General features: G+C 40.3%; 1 protein-coding gene and 1 non-coding gene across 2 annotated transcripts in view; one reads left to right on the top strand and one right to left on the bottom strand.

The window, feature by feature from the left end:
• Positions 1 to 12,757: 12,757 nt before the first annotated feature.
• LOC105559483 overlaps positions 12,758 to 14,707 on the top strand; it is a 4,514-nt gene continuing 2,564 nt past the window's right edge. Inside the window, exon 1 of the mRNA XM_012007793.1 lies at positions 12,758 to 12,790. Within this exon, the coding sequence (XP_011863183.1) occupies positions 12,758 to 12,790 (33 nt within the window). The remainder of the gene's footprint in view (positions 12,791 to 14,707) is intronic.
• Positions 12,985 to 13,057, bottom strand: Trnar-ucu. Its single transcript has one exon. It is a non-coding gene; the product is annotated as a tRNA-Arg (tRNA).

Genomic DNA, 14,707 nt, shown 5'->3' with positions numbered 1-14,707 from the left:
AGTTGGTATCACTATGACTATGTGGTTGTTATTACTATTATTATAGTGATAATTACTATAAAAATGATATTCCTGACTATAATTATTTTACTATGCAATTATAGTCGCAAATACTACATACTTTTCTATCAGTGTATTATGACTCACTTACGCTCGCTGTATTTAACCGTACTTTAACTTATTTTCGTCTTACACATCAGTATTATACCCGTTTTATTTTTTAATTACTTAATTTATATTCGTATTATTTAATCTATATTTTTGTTTTACTTATTATGTTTTATTATTATGACTCACACACGTTCGCTGCTTGTAACCGTACTTTAACTTATACTCGTCTTACTCATTAACTCCCTAAGTTTTATTAATATACAAGACCTTATAATTACATTCGTTGTTGATTGCAGTAATACTTGAAAAGGGCCCAAACTATAGGGTCGAAACGTTGTATTAATTAAATAAAGCAGCACGCCAGTTGGGTTGACTACAAGTTCCCGTTACAATTTTTATTCATTACTGCGTGACCATAAGCAATCTTCCTACGACTATATGTTTCCTGCAGAACTTATGCTAAAATTCGAGACTAATCAGCCAGGATCGATTACTTCGCAAGTATAATGAATATTATTTTTTATGACTATTACTAATACTGGAAAATGAAACTTAATTACTGGACTTGACTACTCGAATTTTTAAGTACACACTTAACGCGATCCCATTTCTATAAATATCGAATAATGACATTTATAATTTATAAACTTGAGAAGATTACTTGACCATGTCTGGCAAATTATACTGTTTAAACTCACAACGTTTCGAGCATGGTTTGTGGTCCTTTTCAAGTGATAATTGTGTCAGTAAATCCGTATGGTAAATCAAAAGAACTGATCTTAATCTCACGAACGACAGAACATGACTGTCATGGTCAAGTAATCTTCTCAAGTTTTTACTTACTTCTGGCGACTTATAAGATTTCCTCCAGTCATTTATAATTTATGTTCAGAGTAGTAATAATTTTTGTTCCGACAGTACATTGTTATTTCTAATATTTTTGTAATTTTGTATTAATACTTGCCAATTATAACGCATCGAGTTGATTTATGAAATTACGGCATCAAATATCGCATTGTGTTACGCGGAAAGATCAATATCACGAGGATTTTTTCTTAATTAGCGAATTATGAGCGAAGTTTCCCAAGTTGCGATATTTCCGTTGGGGACGGGAAATACAACGCTGATAAAAAAAAAAGCGCACATTACACGCGATGCCGCGTGAATGCTTCCAGCGGGCTCTGCTAGTGAGCTCGCACTGATTCACGTGCATAATTTATTACCAAAGCGAGACGCATTATCATTATGTAAATAGTTACGCTCGCGCGATATGGCGCGCACTACTTATCGTGAAGTCATCGCGTCTGAAAGGAGAGTCGCAGAGAGGGTGCCTTATAATTAAAATATTCAATGCTGCACGCGAAACGGGTACTGCTACGCGCTGGAAATTGCGTGTCCTTAAGGAGATACCCAAGTGATTCTGCACTTTTTGCCCTTTTTGCTTCTCAAATTGTCAATTCATAAAAAACATTTGTGTAATATACGAATTATGCGGCTTTTGTGTACAGATCGACAGTGTTTCGCTAATCGAACTAAATCAGAGAACAGCATAGTATTATTGAAATTAAGTGAATAAATTTTTTGTTAGGCTTCTATACTTCATTTCAATGATACTATGCTGTTCCCTGATTTAGTCCGATTAGTTTAACACTGTCGATCTGTACACAAAAAAGCCCTATAATTTAAACTTTATAGAAATATTCTCATTAATTGACAGTTCTGAAAGCAAAAAGTGCAAACGTACTTACATACGCGCGTCATAATTTTTTTGTCAATAAAAACGTTATAAATCCGTGGATAACAACGATCGAGGGCTCGGGACGACCTCCCTCTAGCTTTCCTCGTCGTAAATAATCGTGGCGCGCGCACGAATTTTGCATCGGTCGCCAACCGGATTCGATGCCATTGACCGCCGGTACGTAATATCGATTTACGTGTAATCATAGCTCGCGAAAACCGCGGTGGCCACCCCGATAACCCGTCGCGTCGACGGATAATTCGCGTTGTTGTTTTCATCCGTCCCGTAGTTCGCATACGTGGCTGACGGACGCTCTGATAAAGCACTTTTGCGTTGCCGCGCGGCGCGATAACAGTAAATATTGACCGCGGAGATGTCGGCATCGCGAGACGATTCGCGTAAAAAAAAAACACACAGGATGACGTAAGAGCACGTCGGCGAGACGTACGCTCTCATTGCTACGTTTCTTTTAGGGATCTTTTGTGAAACTTTTTAAAAAGCTTTAGTGCGCCTCGCGTTCATAGCTAGCGCCACACTATGTGCGATTCGTGATTCGCATATTCGTGAATAATGTGGAGGAAACACGCCGAATTCAAAATATTCCATTTTATTTATTTCCTCGTAAGAGTCGACTTGAACAGAAATTAACAAGCGAAACATAGCAGTCATCCATTATTCAATATTCTCATTCAATTATCATGTATGTATTCTACATTGTTAAATTTGTCTCAATGAATAGTCGCCGCAGCGATGCGTCGTTATTTTTAACTATACTGTGTGATAATATTTATTTTAGCACAAATTGTAATTAAGAAAACAACTACGTCTTTTATCCAATCCGTTTTATGGTTTCCGTTAACTCAATTTTTTAATTGAATTAACGACATATTGAGGAGCAGCAGCGATTACGCATTTAGCCAAACTTTATTTATGTACAGAGGAAAGTCTCCTATTATAAGATAGGCTTTTAATATAAGATAGCAGGTCTTCGACATCCAAATTCAATCACAAATCTTTTTTCGCAACGATTACACGATATAACAATAAATTTTCCAACAGATTTTACTCCAAAGGTAATAAATTCATAGTAGAACCAACGGACGAGGCCTATTAACATAGCAGAAACCCCGCTATCTCATATTAGGAGCCTATCTCGTAATAAGGGAATTTCCTCTATTAATAAATAAAAGATAGTGTGTGTGTGTGTGTGTGTGTGTGTGTGAATGTAACACGTAATACATGAACTGTGAGAGATGCTTTCCCGCGTTTTTTTACATTATCGATCGCGGAAGAAAGTTCTTTATAAATAATCGCGACATTAAACCATTTCCTTCGCGCCGAACTGTTCGATTCAAAGTGAAGCGAAGAAAACTCTGTCGACGCGTGAAGACGCTGCGTCATAAAGTTAACCGTTTATTAGACACGCATCGGTTAATGTTGTAGAAAATAAATGACGTAAGATTGGCGGAATGGCATTTCCACGCGATAAATGTATAACTTTGTTTTCGCGAGCTACATTATATTTTTTTTCCTGACGACAATTTAATCGGAGTTCGCGCGAATCGCCGATGAAATTGTCGTCATTCGAGTGAAGCGTGTAACACCGATTGTAAGAATCCTAAATTTATTGGCAAGAATAAATATCGCACTTTCGAGTCTAACGCGAGTTTTATATAATAATTATGTGTAGCTTGATTTGATGATGCGTATGTAAACGCGTAATTATTCGAATGACTGATTAGATAAGTTTTATCGAATACATCAAAGACGTACGTAACACTTCGCGTTCGTCGCATTTTTTACGTCGAAGATCAACAGCCAGTGCAAGGCAATCTCCACATCCATACGATCCGTAGACAGTAGTTGCAACGCGTTTATTCATGATATCGACCCACAGAAAATTTTCCATTTACGAGTTTTAATATGAGACACTCTCCGCGTTAAGTAGCTAATTGACTTGGGGTAAACGAGTGGGGCAATGTCCATTGCTAAGATTTAAAAATCTTCCAAGCGATAGGGGGTCTCGTGGGATTCTTAGCGTCAATGTTTAAAACAGATGTCTTGACACACAGCGATTCGTTTCCACACTCGAAGCGCTGAGAATGACGTAAATGTTAAAAACAATAGCCAAGAAATTTTTGACAAAATTATACGCAACTTAAGTGAAAAAATTGACTTCCGTTTATATAATACGTTGCCATACAAGCGCGCTGCAATGAGCGTAGACCTAGGCGCGCGCGCGCGCGCGCACGCACGTCGAGCTCTTTGTAACATAATTAAAGACACGTTTTCGCCGCCGGCAACAAATTGCGATTTATGTAACGACACTCGATACCCGTGTCGAGAGCGAGTCGCGGAACGCGGCTCTATCGCGTGCGCGGTAATCGCCGTTAATTAAGAGCCCGCGTCCGCCTCGTTCCCCCGCGATCGAGCGGTGAAGGGGGGGAAGAACAACGTAATTATTTATGAAGCTGCTCTACGATTACGAAGCGGAATCGCGGACGCGGCGACTAGCTGTCTGGCAGTAAATCGCACTGGCTCCATTCCAAAGAGCATTACGGCGAACGGGACGGAACGGCGCGCGAGGTCGATCGTGACCGCGTCGCGATTCGAAAGTCCGAGAGATAATTTCGGAAGCTGAGGATGAAGAATCGGGAGCACGCGCTGTCGTCGCTCGACAAAGCCTCCCCGCGCTGGGCGGAGAGGTACAGGTAAGTCCCAGTCTACAATAGATGATTTCAGCGTTAAAGCCTTGTGTAAAGCCAACTTCAGTTTAAAAAACTGCAAGTTGATTGGTTACATATTTCTCGGATCGAGATCTCAGACCGATTGCTAGCATCGTGGACACAAGGCTTAAAGGCCGAATCAGACTAGCAATTGCCGACTCGGATTGGATTGGGACTGGCGATTGACGATTGTCCTCTAGCCAATGAGAGTCGATTAAATCGCTGGCTGCTCTGCTCTCATTGGCTAGAAGACGATCGCCAATCCTAATCCAATCCGCGTCGACAATTGCTAGTCCGATTCAGCCTTAAGCCCTTCTCTCTAATAGCGTTTTCGATTTGCTGACTCGACCCGACTCCGAGTTCAGAAAAGTTTGATCAAAAGTAAGATTTTTGCAGAAATTGTGGTTCAAATCTAGCTTTTGATCAAACTTTTCTGACTCGGGGTCGGGTCGAGTCAGAAAATCGAAAACGCTATAAAAGTCAATCAATGGATTACCACTGACAACAGTGAACAATCATTGATTTATAAGCATACCACTGCAATTTTCAGTAGTATACTTACAACTGCAAATCAGTGACTATTCCCTGTTTTCAGTGGTAATTCACTGATTGACTTTTAGAGAGTGAAATTGACCAATTACAGTCGAAAATGAGAAGAATACTCGACTGCGATTGGTCAATCTCTTAGAACTTAGGGCTTAAATCACCTGTAGACTGGGACTCACGGAATGACAAAACGGAAAGTTTAAACGTCGCTGCCACTTGGCGAACGACCGTGGAAATGTTTGGTATCGTTGGTATTGGACGGAAAATTCTGGTATGTCATCGTTACTTGGCAAGGATCGTGCGTTGTAATAATGAAAACGTCACCTTGGACAATATCTCGAAGATAGGTGTATCATTTTAAATATAATTTTGTAACGTTGCACGATTTGCGCGTACGCAGATAACAATAATGGAAGAGACTTCGCATACAACGTTGCGCGCAATAAATAACATTTTGTTTTTATTGGCCGTAAACGAGTTTTACGTCCGTTTCCATTATACAATATCTATCTCTCTCTTTTTTTATTTCAACAATAAATTCGATATGGAAGTAACGCGCGTTGCCGTTTTGTTTGATTGCGACAATTGAATTGTGGAAAATGCGCGCTCTGTCGAAAACAAAAGAAATGTAAAGTGCAATAGTGTAAAATTTTTTCGCCGCGCACACAATGAAAACCTTGCAGTTGCAGAAACGAGACGCGGCGTGTCCCCTTTCTAATTAATCTCTTTTTATTCACTTCGTTCCCTGCTCTCTTTACGCTCGAAGACCTCCTCCGCTCCAGAATTATTTTTGCCTCGAGAAATCGAACAAAACTAAAACACTGTTAGGAACTGGTGCAATCAAAGTAAGACGCCTCTCGGCGAGAGGCAAAGAAGAGGCGTTTCCGTAAATAAACCGACCACGGGGTGCGCTGTCTCTCTCTCCCGGTGACCAAAAGGGGATGCCTGTGGGGACGCCTTCTCGGAGACGCAAATCTGGACAGGCCCAGAAAGCGGAGAGTTTCGTGTGTCATCCCTTAATGAGGTACCGAGTATTTATGGACGATCAAACGCGACGTATGCTAAAATCTCGCCGTTTATCTTCGTCCCCGAATTCCTTGAGTAACATCTTTCCTATATTCCTTCTGCGATAAAATTACCGGGACACTTTACGTATAAATTGTCTCAGAAAAAGCAAGGACGTTTTTAACGTTTAACTTGATTTACATCTAACATTGCGAATCTTCTGGCAATCTAAGGCAATAGAGAAGTTAGGAATGGGAATAAATGTTAAATTCATATCGTTTAAATTTATACGCTAGAATATAATTATTTTGGATCACGATTGTACGCATAGTTATATTCTATATCTTGTATCTTGCATTTCATTCCCTTTCATGTCGTGCATTACATTTAATCTCACTTCTTTTTCTATCTCTCCTACTTAAGCACACGGCATTTATTCTTAAGTCATCTGATCTAAAACTCTGCATCCTTATTGGCTGTCGTAAGCAACCCAGTAAGAAAACTAGTATCATGTGCCGTTGGCTCTAATATTTTTTTTCTATTCCTAAGGTTTTCTCTATTGTGCGTAGGGTCTAACGAGGAATTCGATTTTATACGAGCATACGGGCGTGCGAACGTTCCGCACCGGTGCTGACGTTTGTTTCTTCACGCGAGGAGACAACAGTTGTCGATACGCTGATAAACGATCGGGTCACGCGAGATTTTGGAAAAGAATCTATTCTACCTGCCGGCAGACCGATAAACCGAAGTCGGTACACTGAAAATTAAATTTACTCAATCTTAGTAAATATATTTATTCTAATATGATATACTCACATTAAGAGGTTATTTATTAGATTGTAAAAAGCAACGATTTACTTTAAATCTATATGTAGTCATATCAAAAAAAGGTTTTATTCAACGCAAATTAATTTTAAAACAAATAAATAACTTTTATTGAGATAATTTTTACTCAAAGTGAAAAATTTATTCTTTAAAAATGAAAAATTTGATATTATTAAATTAAGAAAATAGCTTTAAATAAATATTTTTCAAATTAATTATTAATTTACTTAATAACAATATGCTATTTTTTAAAGATTGTTTAACTCAAATGTAAGACATGTTTGTTCTGTTTTGTTATATACATAAATATTTCCTACATTTTACTTTGTGTATTTCAAATCTAATAAATAATTTATTATTTCCCAGCAAACAGCATCTCATTCTGAGCAATATTTTAATTTGATTCCAATTAATTAGCCATTGGTACTATTTAACCAAATAAGTTGCTCAAATCAAGTTTTTTTTTTGGAATGCGCAAATTTATTTTTCAGTGTAGTTCGCGAAGACCAACGCTCTCATGCGCGTATCTACGTGTACGTATTGTGATTCTGTTAATAAAAGGCACCGCTGAAGATAAATTCCCGTGTATTGTCTCGGCCTGTAATATACGTATCTTGATCCGACGGCTCTAGTGAGTATATTTATAGATGTTTTGAATGAACTAAACGGCGCTCGACTTTTTTCCGATAAATCTATGTAAGCTAAAATCGAACCTAATTCTTCCAAGATAACGTCCGCTGACGTACCCTTCCGACGACGGTTAACTCTTATTAAAGTACTATAGTAAAAAAAAAGTATCTGCCCTTTTATAATAGGCTTATAAATTTTTAGCTTCTCATTCTTTATTTACGCGACGTGGCGTCATTCAACAGGCACACTTGCACCACGTCATAAAGTTTAAAGAATTTATAACCAGCATGCCGCAAGAATGAAACGTTCAGCCATGCGATTGTTGTCTTTATCAAAACAATATTAAGACCGAGTTACACAATTCGAATGAAATTATTTGCAACTCGTATCTTCTAAGAATATTACGAGACACTTAGGCTGCGTTCAAAAACACCGCCCGAGTACCCCAGAGTATCATTTTATCCTTGTTTAACATACGGTGAGCAACAAGGATAGAATAATACGCTGGAGTACTCGGGTGGTGTTTCTGAACGCAGTCTTACACGAACATTATCTTATTGATCAAACATTCGCGCTGTATACTTCGCGCTTATTAGTTTATTAAATAAATTATTCAAATAATTTAACAAGGCAAACGTGCGATCTCAATATTTACTCTGTCAGCCCAACAAAGCGTGTCTCTGTTGACAGGCACAGTCGGACCTTTAAACGAAGGGTGAAAATTATACTTCTTTAAATACCTTCCGCAAAAGCTCTCACCTGCTTTCCTCGAGGAACCGCCAAAACATCGAGGTTTTTTTAGTAAGGGACACATTGGTATGTAACCGCACTTGCTCGTCGCTCGTGGATTCCCCGACGAATTTCCCGATTACACGAAAATAATGTGATATTTTACAATTTTATTATTTATTATATTTTTCTTGTAATTTCCTTTACAATGCACACAATGATATGAAAGAAATAATTACAATATAAAATTAAAAATATAACATCTATACAACACGATATTTCGCTCGACGTTACATATGAAATATTCGGTATGCACACAATAACATGAAATTCTTCATTGCATGTTTGGGATAAAAATATCCCGAATGTATTTATTGACGATCTCTTAAAAGTAAATCAAATCTACAAAAATTGTAAGTAAATTTAAAGTAAAAACTTAAACGCGCAACAACTTCTATTCTATTATATGCATCCGATTACAAATATAATAACATTTAATAGTAATTCATTGCAGTTATAATTTTACCTATCTTTTTAATTAAGCAGTAATGTCCCCCTGTCCCTGCCTACCCGAATCCCTACCTACCCGTATTCCGCTGTATAGTCTTATTAATTTTCCTATCATTTTCCTACCTACCCGCGTTACACCTTTTTGTTAATAAACCTACGGGTCTTTCGTTAAAACCGCGACGCGATTTATAAGAGGTTTGGAGTTATACGCGCGCGATTTAATAGGGGTCTTTTTAATCTTGCACATATGCTAGAATAAGTAAAGAAGGAAAGAATATAACCCACCCGAATTTTTGCACATAAGAAGAAATCAACATATATCATACAACATGTTATTTACATAATTCATCAAAGTGGCCAATATTGACCACACGGCGTATCCCTTCGTTGGGCCAGATTGGACATACCTTTCGTTGCTCCCGGCCATACAGTCTGGTCATTTTGACCAGAGATCAGGAAGGAAGAAAATTCCTTCCATAGTCGGTTTATCGTCACCGACAAATATTTCGTACGGTTCGAACTATATGCGAGCGTCGATTGTATCGAAATGCACGACCACGAGAAGTTAATTAAAGAAGAAAATTAATTCAAAATATTTACTGTATAAAACTGATCAAATATATTTCGACATCCGTTATTTGCTCGAGAATAGGTGTTGACTCGATCTTCGAATTCAAAATTCAAGTATAGATACGGAAACAAAATTTACTTCGCGTTATATATTTTAATATATTTGAATTATATTCCGCGGTAAACTAAAATTTATAATGTTAATAAAGTCAAACAATTAATAATTTCTTGAGCTTTTTCCTGAAAAACGATCGCGAAAACCGACCGCGAAAACAACCGTAAAAATACGAAGATGCGTGCGACTGTGCATGTATTCATGCGAGGCGCATCTTGAAAGTGTATCGCGGGGTGCACAAACAATACAAAATAAATGACGTGAGACCCAGAGAAAAGAGACTTTCCGTACGATAGGCCGACAATTGAATATTCCAATTAATCAGTAATTTCAAATGATGTATGAAAATAATATTAAGTTTCAGCGTTCTCTACAAAATATACTGTCTCACGTCATTATATAAATTTTTATATAAATTTGTTAATAAAAAATTGATAGAGTACAAGAGATTAACTCGACGAATATATTAATAATATTCGTCATATTTTGCATGAAAATTACGGGACACCCAACTCTTCGCAGTTAAAATCGCGATCACTCCCTTTCGTTAAAGTAAATGTATAAAAACAAATACGAAATTATGTTGTACTCTATCAATTTTGAGGCAACGGATCTACGAGACATACTAATTTATGTTCTACAATCAACGATCTACGAAATGTACTCTGGGAAAAAAAAGTCAGTTGCAACCCATTTTGGGGCCCACAATTAGTAATCGAATTATTTAGATTGTTCGTAACTCTAATCTTTTACAAATTTTATCCCGCATAACTAAAAATCACAATTAGCTGTTCTATCTATATCCAAAATATTAAAGTAATAATCAATTCTCTCAATTAGTTCTGTCGATATTCAGTAACGCAAAGATAATTTTCACTTAAGTGGCAATAACCGAAATGTTAAGTTGCTTAACTACACCAAAAAACGGTCAAAATTTTTCCCAGAGGATCTACGAAATACACTAATTTGTCATCTACAATCTACGATCTACGAAATGTAGATTCGTTGCCTCGTTAAAAAATTATTTGACTCACCAATCGACGCGCAGCAGCGGAGTTTAACTACGATGAATCTGTAACAGAAAAATATAAGATTTCTATTAAAATAGCGTTCAAGAAAACTGAAAATAGTGCAAGATATAGTTCATATGCGTATAAAACTTTTTATTCGGTAAGATATGTTTATATGATTATTGCGCGAAAGTTGTTCGGTAAAAGCCGAGATTTTCACGAGAATAAACTTTTGTAAAATCCCAAATTACTTCTCGTCCTTTAAGTATTATTTCGAATTTATGAAATTATGAACTGAAACGATGTAGAAAATTGCATGACGGCCGATGGCTGTCGTGCAATTTTCTGCATTGGTTGATCAATTACTGGCGCTAAATAATTCTTTACGCAATGAAACGACTCGATAATACACCGGAGAAGAGATTAATTTGGCACGAAATGAAAAATTAACACTCACCATAAAGTTGCTCCGCCGGCGCCTGATGCCTTCCCCAGGCCACCTCATCCTCTCAGATTATCCTCCAGGACACTCGCGAGAACACAAAAATCGTTCGAGCGATTTTACACTCCCGTTTACAAAGTCGATGTGAACGTATTCATTTTGTTCCGTCAAGTTCGCCTCCACTTCGAGTCGGCGAGTTTTTTAGTCGAAAAACTGCCAAATCTCTAAAGTGTGGCCATCGACAGGAACGGACATTTCACAAATACCTGTTCAAATGGGCTTTGAAGAGTCTTTAATTCGATCAAGTAAAACGGCACTCCCGAACGCGAGGAAAATGTAAACTTTATGTTATACGCGCACTTTTATACGTTTAATTGTTGGAGAGATTATGTCTTGGCAAGCGATCGATATGTTATAAGTTTTCGTTATTAATCACCGATGTGATTACGGATCGCGACAATTCCTTAAACGCGATGGATAGATGTTAAAACTCTCGTACGAGACAATCGCGTTGCGTAGATGATCGCGATTCTCGTAGAAAGTAATCGCGTTACGAGGGGCGACGCGACGACAAGCGGAACATCCGCCTCGCTCGACTCGCTCGCGCCGACTGATTCGGCACAATAGACTGTTTTCGAAAAAAAGTGTTCACGGTGCTACGTTATTGTAACCGGCACTCGAGACCGAGTTGTTTACTACGGCGCGTACGTCATTTCTTGGAATTCGTGCTCGGTCGACGGCGCTCGGCGAAAAAAAGTCACGCCGTAGATTGTTTACGCGGCGAATTCGAACCGAGTTAGTGGCCCGCGCCGCTTCGCATATCATGTTTTTAACGCGTTCGCGACAAGTACGGGAAGAAACTTCGATCGTTTTCTGCGAATAATTAGCGAACGATATCGTCGCGCGATCGCCGAATCCTCGCGATAGATACCGAGAGTGAAATTACTTTTTCATTGCGACGATTGCTTCTTCAAAACGATGCTGTGTCTCGATTGTGTCTCGACAAATTGTTAACTCAGTTGCGTTTATTGTGCGGTGTCAATGTTGAAATGTATAATTTTCAAGTTTTTCGTTTATTAACGGAAATATAATCGTGAAATTTTTCTCTTATTAACGGAATCATATAAATGCTGGTCAGAATGCAGAACTTTGAGTCGAATTACATCGCGATACGTTTAATTGAAGAATTAAATATCAATTAATCTTATTCGTACTTAATTATATTGTAATAGTTACTCGTCGATAGTTTAAATTGATACAGCGGTGATTTCTGTTGATTAAAATTCGTACCTTCGGACATTTTTCGGAGAGTATTAATTTTTTTAAAATTATTTATCGGTTCTACTGTATAGAACTCTGTAGAAAATGCTGAAATATGTTCGGAACTATGCGACAACTATTTGTAGAAAGTCAGAACTCTGTTATTTCGGACAGCAAATTTTGTCTCCATGAGGATATATTTGTAAAGGGATAAAAATTTTTTAAATTATAAAAACTGTTTTTTCGCCAGAACTCTCAAGAATATACTGTTCCAATGGTGCTCTAGTTATTGCAAATTTTTGCGTATGTAAATTTGGTGGATGTTTACATTACATGTCCACATTTAAATTGACCACCCTGTATAATTATTATTGTGCAATATTTCCATTTATTCCAATGTTGCCTTTACACTGAACAATATCGGCCAATGCATTTCTAACCAACATTGGACCAACACCTTAGCGGTGGACGTTTGTTTCAATTTTATGATTTGACTTAAGTCGGATATGTCTTGACTTGTTGATACGCTTATCCTTGAAAATGACCACAATTTGGATGGTCGGAATGTTGAATGTAATCTCGTAAATAAATAATATATACCATCTGCCAGTCGGGTCGTCTGGTAATTCTTTTTCAAATTGATAATCGGCGCGATATACAAATATACGTTCGCTCCGGAATTTGTTTCCACAATTTCGATCGGGATGACGCAAATAATGCGAGTAAAAAAAATAATTACAAACGGTTTTTAAATCCCGCTCGCGTGCCATCCCTGGTGGGGATCGAACCCACGACCTTTGGATTAGAAGTCCAACGCGCTATCCTCTGCGCCACAGGGACTCGGTAAGCTCATCGCCTTGATTGCTACAATAGGAATCGCACGTCTTTCGCCTCTTCTTTCATAGATGTCGCTAGTGCGCGTGGCAATTAAAATGCCCAGTGACGCGCGCGTTGGAAATTTTGTGCTGTACGCAAATTAGTCATTCACGGAAATGCCTGCGTATAAAAGTATCTCAGGAGACTAAAAAAAAAAAAAGATCTTGTCACAACGACTGCATGTATTTTTCATCATCGGCTACCATTGGCTACCTGGAATAGCACAGGTGATCATCATGAGCTCAAAAAGAGTTTTTTTTCCCATTAAAACTTTTTTTTTATAAATTAGAGCAATGCGTTCAAAATGAACTCGAAAGAATTCTTTTCCCCGATAGTTGGAGAATTCCGTAGGATCCGTAGTATATATATATATATATATCTTTTGACTTGTTACGAAAGTGAATTAAAAAAGTTGTCTCGAACGCGAGGAATCTCCCCCGTGAGCTCGGGATCGGTGCGCGACGTAGAAGCGAATTCTTTCCAGACTCTTGAGAACGACGTCAATTCGACGTCGTTTCGACGTCGATCGACGAATCATTTCTCACTGGGCCTTTGGAACAGACAAGAAACGAAGAGAGACTGAATTTTGCAGTTCGGGGAATGAGAAAAAGAATTCCCTTAGAATTCTCTGCGTTATTCACTGTTACTTAAATGCAAAGCGGACGAAAGCGAGCGCGGAAACGCCGTCGGGTAGATCCGCGCGTTACGAGCGCAGTCGTGCATCGATCAGCTGATCGACGCGCGGGGCCAAAATTCGGGGCTCGCGGGGCGACGGGCGATCCCGCGCCGTCCGTGCGACATCGACGGGAATGGAGGGGGGGGGGGGGCGGCGGGCGCGAGAGGTGGGGGGGCACGACGGGAAATATGGCCGTCGCGGAACATATGACAAAGAACGGCGGGCTCCTGTCGCGACCGACGACGGCGACATCCTCGCGACGACGTCGACGTGGAGGACGCGTCCCGCGGCACCGCTGATCGCCGTCGTTTAACCGCCCAGCCGCCGGCGACCGCGTCGTCGCGCCGCGCCGCGCCGCGCCGCGTCGCGTCGCCCCGCGTCACATCACGTCGCGTCGCGTCGCGGCGTCGTCGTTCCTCCCGTCGTGCAGCGTGCGGCGCGACGGGACGAGGAGAGGTTCCGCGCGGGTGTCGAGCGGCCGAGAGCCGAGGTCGCGGACGAGGGCCGACGTCGCCGCCCCGTCGCCGCGTACGCGGTGTGCCGGCTCCGTGTGCAGCAGCAGCAGCAGTCGTCGTCGCCGTCGCCGTCGTCACTGCCGCCGTCGACGCCGTCGTGTCCGTGGTCGCGGCACAGTGGTGATATAGGGCGGCGCAGCGGGGGAGCCATGACTACGCGTGGAGAATGGGCTCGATCGCGTCGGTGCTGCAGTGGCATTGCTCGGAGTGCGCCCTGATAAATCCGACGGAGAGCGCGAGATGCGCAGGTGCGGACTGACGCGGTTCAGGAGCGACGAGGGGGCCAGCCTCGAGCGCAGGCAGGACCGTGCCACGAGCGTAGCCGCGGCGGAGCGTAGCGGTAGCGCGCGCCAGGGGGCCGGGGAAGCGGCGGTCGCGGCGCACGCGACCAGGAGGCGCGAGGACGGAGAGTGTCCCGCGAAG

Source organism: Vollenhovia emeryi, unplaced genomic scaffold (assembly GCF_000949405.1).
Source record: "Vollenhovia emeryi isolate VEMERY1.0 unplaced genomic scaffold, V.emery_V1.0 DF939268.1, whole genome shotgun sequence".
Classification (NCBI taxonomy): domain Eukaryota; kingdom Metazoa; phylum Arthropoda; class Insecta; order Hymenoptera; family Formicidae; genus Vollenhovia; species Vollenhovia emeryi.
The sequence above is the reverse complement of the archived record's forward strand: the minus strand, read 5'-3'. Positions and strand labels throughout refer to the sequence as shown.